The sequence below is a fragment of the Echiichthys vipera genome (assembly GCF_963691815.1).
Source record: "Echiichthys vipera genome assembly, chromosome: 18".
NCBI lineage: Eukaryota > Metazoa > Chordata > Actinopteri > Perciformes > Trachinidae > Echiichthys > Echiichthys vipera.
The window spans coordinates 13,298,094-13,304,738 of record NC_139843.1 but is presented as its reverse complement, the minus strand read 5'-3'; the positions used below and the strand labels follow the sequence as shown (position 1 = coordinate 13,304,738).

General features: G+C 41.4%; 1 protein-coding gene across 1 annotated transcript; it reads left to right on the top strand.

Moving 5' to 3' along the window:
• The first annotated feature begins 780 nt into the window (after positions 1 to 780).
• On the top strand, positions 781 to 6,589 carry adprh (ADP-ribosylarginine hydrolase). Its single transcript, XM_083932571.1, has 8 exons — positions 781 to 976; positions 1,811 to 1,925; positions 2,012 to 2,120; positions 2,499 to 2,597; positions 2,680 to 2,785; positions 4,280 to 4,546; positions 4,808 to 5,022; positions 5,916 to 6,589. Exons 1-8 carry the CDS (start codon positions 969 to 971, stop codon positions 6,062 to 6,064), a joined length of 1,068 nt encoding a protein of 355 aa, XP_083788697.1. The 5' UTR covers positions 781 to 968; the 3' UTR covers positions 6,065 to 6,589.
• The last annotated feature ends 56 nt before the right edge of the window (positions 6,590 to 6,645 follow it).

The window sequence follows — 6,645 nt, the reverse complement described above, 5'->3', positions numbered from 1 at the left end:
ATAGCGGCCAGTATTTATCAAGCCTGTGGCAATACTCTCACACGCTAGAGGAAATCTGCCAAGTGTTTATGTTGTTTCTGTGTACATAAAAGATCAGGTTGTCTCCCGACCGTTATTATTCCTCTGAGCCATTCAACCCAAAACATGTTACTATAAATAGGAATATGTACGTTTATAAAATAGTATGTTAAAGCATATGCTGAGGTAGCCTACGAAAAGAATAGAAAAGGTTAACAAAAGAGTGAGCACAACTATAAACCAATAATAAGACAATACCTATTTATACTTTTCTTAAATATATCTCGATTAAAAAAGAAATAGAGTTGGGCTTTTCTGTATAATCCAAGTAATAAAGTATACTTTTATACCTTTTTAAGTACATACAAAGTAAATGTAAGTATACTCTCTTATTTTTTTAGCTTCACACTTGAATAAACCTTTGGGTAAGGGCATGCATGTGTGAATATGGGTATAGATTTAATAATTAATTAGAGTATTAATCCAGTGTTTACAGCCAAAGGGGGCAGTTATTGTTTGTCAGGGAAAAAGCGTTGCATGTGTCGTGTTCTAAGAGCACATGGGTGAATACAAATATGCGTCTCTGTGGTGCAGCTGTGTGAATATTGAGTCAATAATTGTCCTGCAGAGAGGGATTTGCCATTTGTTTTGTTATGTCTCCATCTTGCCAGCTGGAAAGCAGCCATCTAAAACGGCTCTGCAGCTGCCTCTTTTTTTAGCCTCCACGTTTGCGGTGCAGCGCGTCGGCTCGGGTTTGCAGAGCTGAGTGCAGGACTTCATTTGAATGAACGCCGGTGTTTGCTCCAGGCCTCTATGAGCTGGGACTGAGCTCAAACTTGCAGCACACGAGTAGAGAGAGAGTGAGCGGCGCGCTTCAGTCCGCAGCCCCGGTGTCAAGTCCTGTGTGTGACCGCCTCTCGAAGCTTGATTTCGGGGACCGAGCCGCTGCGATGGACCGGTGAGACTTCCACAGCATGGAGGAAGGATTTCCTGCAGCAAGTGCGTCGTTTGAACGTTAGGCTACCAGTGACTTTCAAATGAAGCCTGAGAGCTGCGCAATGTTTCAGAGGACTTGTTTATGTGTCAGTGTTTGAATCAATGATTATGTTTAGACGGCATTCATTCGTTAGGGACACCATGCCTTCATTTAAGAACAGAGCCTATTATTAGGTCACACATAGCCTAACCTGCAAATATGAAGATTATGAGTTACGTAGTAGAACAAAGGTGTTCATGTTTTAATAATATGTTTTGAATCTAGGCTACTGGCTATTTTAATTGCATAATTTTGAAGCCTTGATTGAGTATAGTGACACACACTGTTTAATTTTATAATGAGCAATTTTTGTTTTATTTTTTGTCTGCCTTTAATGGCACAGTCATTTTTCTTTATTATTATTATTATTATTATTATTATTTTGTTTCCTGTTTTAATTTCGTTTACATATCTGAAATAAACATCAATCAATCAATAGTGAAAGATATCACTAGTGGTGTTACTGGTGTTTCATTTCTTTTTTCAAAAACTTTTTAAATTCACAAAACAGCTTTAATTAAAATCACTGTGAGAAAGCCTATAACTGATCTTGGTAAAACTTATTAAACAGCTTTAAATAAGTACAGTTGTCCTTTTTATGAACCGTGAACATAGGACTGTTAAAAAAAGACCATCTAATTTGTAATTTTCTGATTTTAGAGTTTCCCTTTTGTGTCTTAATCTTCTTATTGCACTTCAAAGTGGCGTATCTGTTGAAGAGAGACAGAGTGGTAATAATCTCTTTTGTCCAAGCAGATATGCTACAGTGGAGCACTATAAGGCAGCCATGTTGCTGAGTGGTGTCGGTGATGCTCTGGGATACAGGAACCAGCTGTGGGAGTACAATGAGTCGGGCCCAGCTATACACAAGGTCAGTGCAACATGAATTGAGGGGCGTGACTGCTAAAGGTGTATTGTCCCCTAAAATGTCTACCCTGGCCGTTCCTGTCCTAACAGGAGCTGAAGGAGCTTGGTGGTCTGAAGAACATCAAGGCCGAGCTCCCTGATTGGCCGGTGAGCGACGACACAGTTCTGCATCTGGCGACGGCTGAAGCACTGGCAACTGGTGAGGTCAAGCATGACACTGAATTTATTCTCTCTCTCCATCTTTCCTTGTTTCTCTCCTTTGCTCATTTTGTTTCAAACAAAGAGCTTATTGGATTAATCTGATGGTCAGTGTGTTTCTGATGATGCCTCATCAGGATGTGCACCGCGCCCTCCTCCTCATAACTAAAGGTTAAATCTAATTTCCAGCCTTGTCTTGATTTGCTGCTCTATTACGGCTCTGCACGAGTGGAAGGAAAAATGGTAGAAATTCAGCTTGACCTTTACTGTGATAAGGCAAACAGCCAGCGTTGTTAACAGGTCCCTTACATCTTTAAAAAGCTAATGAGGACCGTGTCTGCAGTTTAAACAAGTTACCTCCGTGTCGTCTCCCTCCTAGGGAAGGCGGGGGAGGAACTCATGCATGAGGTGGCTGCTCGATACGTGGAGGGAATGAAAGACATGGACGGGAGGAAACCGGGGCCCTCGAGCATTCTGGGTGAGTCAAAAGTTTTTAAAATCACATCACATTTATTTGTAGTGATGGCAAAGGTCTGACTGACTCTCATTTGCTCTTTTAGGAGTCTCCCAGCTGAGGCCCGGAGAGGAAGGGGGCTACAGAGTGCCCTATAACCCAGAGGGAACGGGCTGCGGTGCTGCCATGAGGTCCATGTGCATTGGCCTCAGGTAAGAGTAAAACACAATCAGTCTAATCCTTATGTATTCCAGCTAAATTGTTCTGTCGTTAACCCGAGCCCTCCACAGGTTATTATTTTGTAATTGTCAATTACCTTGCAGTATCCTTTCCTGAGCAGGTGCAGGGCAACTTAAATGACTAACCGAGGGAAAAGCAGAGAGGAGGAAGTATGTTACAAATTTGATTTGAGTTTCAATTCATATCTCTTAAAGGCAGGTGTTCCAGCAAATCCATCTGTTGTGTTAGGACTCGTTTCCATTTGTTTCCTGAGATGCGTAGGGTGTTGTTTTTGTTTGTGACATCCCCGGGGTCTGCAGCAATCTGCAAGGACATTTGATTTATGTAGCACATTTTTTTACAAGTAAACTCGAAACGCTTTACATTAAAATGCATGTGTAAAGCAGCCAAAGACAGTAAGGAAACCAGACTCGGACACATACAGACAGTATCTACCGTTTACAGTTCGCTGTTGGAGTTGGACACAATCATCAGGCAGCAAAGAGAGCGTTGCGGTAGCAGTGAAAGGGTTTCTCAAAACTCAGCTTGATTTATAAATCCTCTGTTTCTTCATATGTTTTTGAAGTGAGAAGGAGTTGCCCTTCTTGTGTTACTGACGTGACTTTCAAAGTTAAGGTCAGAGTCCAAAATAACTCTGAGGTTCACGACTTACTCGCGGTGTTTTATAGACAGTAAGAGTGAACGCATGCCTGCGTCTGTAAAAACCTAATGATTGTCTTCTCGCTTAATTCAATTCAGTTCAATTCTATTTACAGTGCCAAATCATAACAAAAGTTATCCCGAGACACTTTACATATAGAGTAGGTAAAGACCGCACTCTATGACTTATTCATGATTTACATAGACCCAACTATACCCTCATGAGTAGCAACAGCAATCTTCCCTTTAACGGGCAGGAACGTCGAACAGACCCCCTAGTCCGTAGAGCGTAGGGGAAAATGTCCAATGCAGTTTCCAAAACAACAAATCAGGTTAATTCTTTTGGTTGGAGAATATTTATTCGATTACGCAGTCAACCAAACAGTAATTTTCTTTTCGTCCGCTAATCGCTGAATCCACTAATTGTTTCAGCTCTTAACTAATCACATTTGGCTGTAGAGAGGAAGTCGTCAGGAATCGATTGGATGGGATTATTCAGTGTTTTACTTGTAGACAAAAAAGAAAGTATAGGAAGTTTCTCTTCAGCTTCACACAAAAAATAAAAGTGAGGTAGCATTAAGTAAAAATCCACAGTTTTGTCACCCAAGGTCAATAGAAAGTTCCAGGGTGAAAACATTAGCCAGAACCAGGAAAAAACCTGATGTGGAGTTAATTAAAGCATGAAAAGAAGTAATTACTGTAAATACGAATAGAAAAAACATTTCTCCGCTGTGTCACGGACCTCATTAGGTCCATGGAAAAAACCTTGAGCGAAATATCCTCCGTAATAACTGCAGATAAGGACTTTAACGCTTTGTCCCCACCAGGTATCCAAAGCCTGACCAGCTGTTGTCATTGGTGGCGGTTGCCGTGGAAACAGGCAGGATGACCCATCCTCACCCCACTGGCTTCCTGGGAGCCGTAGCATCGGCCCTTTTTACCGCGTACGCCGTCCAGCGCAGGCCAATCACGACTTGGGGTCTCGGCCTGATCAACGAGGCGTGTCCAATAGCAAAGAACTTTGTTCAGGGTCGAGGCTTCGCCGTGGAGGAGACGGCGAGAGACTGGGACTACTTTTGTGACAAGTGGCAGTGGTATGAGCTGCTGAAATCAGGCTTTGTTAGGCTCTCGTGTCATAGTCAGATTCAGGATTCAGCACTTGTAACCTATTACAGCCTCAAGGTTAATAGAGGATGGCATGGTATATATTTGAGTTTCCACCTCGTACATACTGTAAAAATGACATGTCAGGTTGTTTATGAACCATAGAACTAGTCGTCACTTCTGTCACTTCTGCAGAGTCACATTACATTGGAGGATATTGTGGATGGAAGATCTCTACCCTCTGTCCGCAGGTACCTGGATTTGAGGGGCATCTCTTGTGGGGTGGGGCCCGTGAACTGGCCCTCCTCCTACGGCCCAGCTGAGAGAGACGAAGCCTACAAGAGCTTCAGCCTGTCGGGCTGGGCGGGACGCAGCGGCCATGACGCTCCAATGATTGCACTGGACGCCCTGCTGGCTGCGGGTTCAGACTGGGAGGAGCTGATGAGCAGAGCGGGCTTCCATGGAGGTCAGATATTCAAACAGGAAAAAAGTCGTTTTAGCAGTATTATTGATTTTGTAGGCTGAAAGGGAGTACTGCCAAAACCTTAATCCCACCAAAACTTTATGAAATCTCAAACAACTGCATTATTAAACATCAGTCAGTTCAACTGCATGCGTTTCATCATCCCAAGCCTTATTCCTAGAATAGAGAATCAAGTCTTTTGCCTAACCCCATCCTATACCACCTTTGACATAATATACTATGACTTTGTTCAGCAAATTATACGATGGTTTTTATGTAGTACCACTATGGTATGACTGATTTACAAATATTTTCAACATACTATACTGTGACTGTTTTAGACGGGCTATCCAATGACTGATTTAATCATTTTTATGACATTTTATATCTAAATGGCAGACTTTCTTTTTTGACACCAAAAAACTATGCCATGACTGTTTTAGACGGGCATTCTATGACTATAATATAAGCATTTTTTGGCGACATTATATTTGGACTTTTTCGATATATTATACTACTACTTTTTTGGGGGGGCTCACTTTTTGGACACACTTTAAAATTACTTTTGACTTTTCAACATACTTCAATACAATGACATTTTTGACATCCCATAGTCCTAGTATATAGTATTCCGACTGTATTCAGTATCAGATGTCAATAGGGATCAGTATGTTTAGGAAAAAAAAGTATTTTAAATTCAAGTCTACATAATCTCGAAGTCATTAAAAATCATAGCATATACTGTAAGTCAAAAATATACAATATAGTATGCCACAAAAAAAAATGGCATACTATGAGTGAGCTTTCCTGTTTAACTTCATAATATAATGCAATTATGTGTGATTAACATCTTCTTATACAATATATGAAGCTCATCTCCTTTTCACCCTGCCCAGGCGACAGCGACAGCACAGCAGTGATTGCCTGCTGCTGCTGGGGTCTCCTGTATGGCACCCAGGGGGTCCCTGAATGCAACTACTCCAACCTCGAGTATCGCAACCGACTGGAGCGCAGTGCTGAGCAACTCTACGCCCTGTCACACTGAGAAGGCCATCACACTGTCCCCAACATTTTGCACTGAAGAGAAACGAGGCCACACAATGACGTAAAGCTTGTTGGTTCGCTCTGTAGTACATCGATCTAAAGGGCCGTCACTCACCCACAAATTGTGGTGTCATACTTGCCTGAAGGGGAAGCAGAGTGCCCCATTAACCCAGTCATTTCTTCTACAACAAGGACCGTGTGCCTCATGAGGCTGGTGTATAAATACAGTTCCCCCTACTGACCATTTTAAATTAACACGCAAAATTGCACCACTGAGTGGAACGAATCCAAGCTAATGAGAATATGAATAGAATACAATAAGTCCCCTATGAGGTAATTACTTAATTTTGTAAGCCTGACATAATAGCAAATGCTTACCAAGTTTAAAATGAAATGTGCTCTTGTTATTGTCTAATGAAAAATCCATGTGTCTCATAGTTAATTACATGCAGTGCAGAACAAAACCGTAACTGCAATACTCTAAAACAACAGCAAAATTAATGATACAATAAAACAGAGCTTTGAAGTTGAGTTGAAAACTTTATTTTTTGGTCGTTATTGTTTTAATATTTTTTTTGTCTT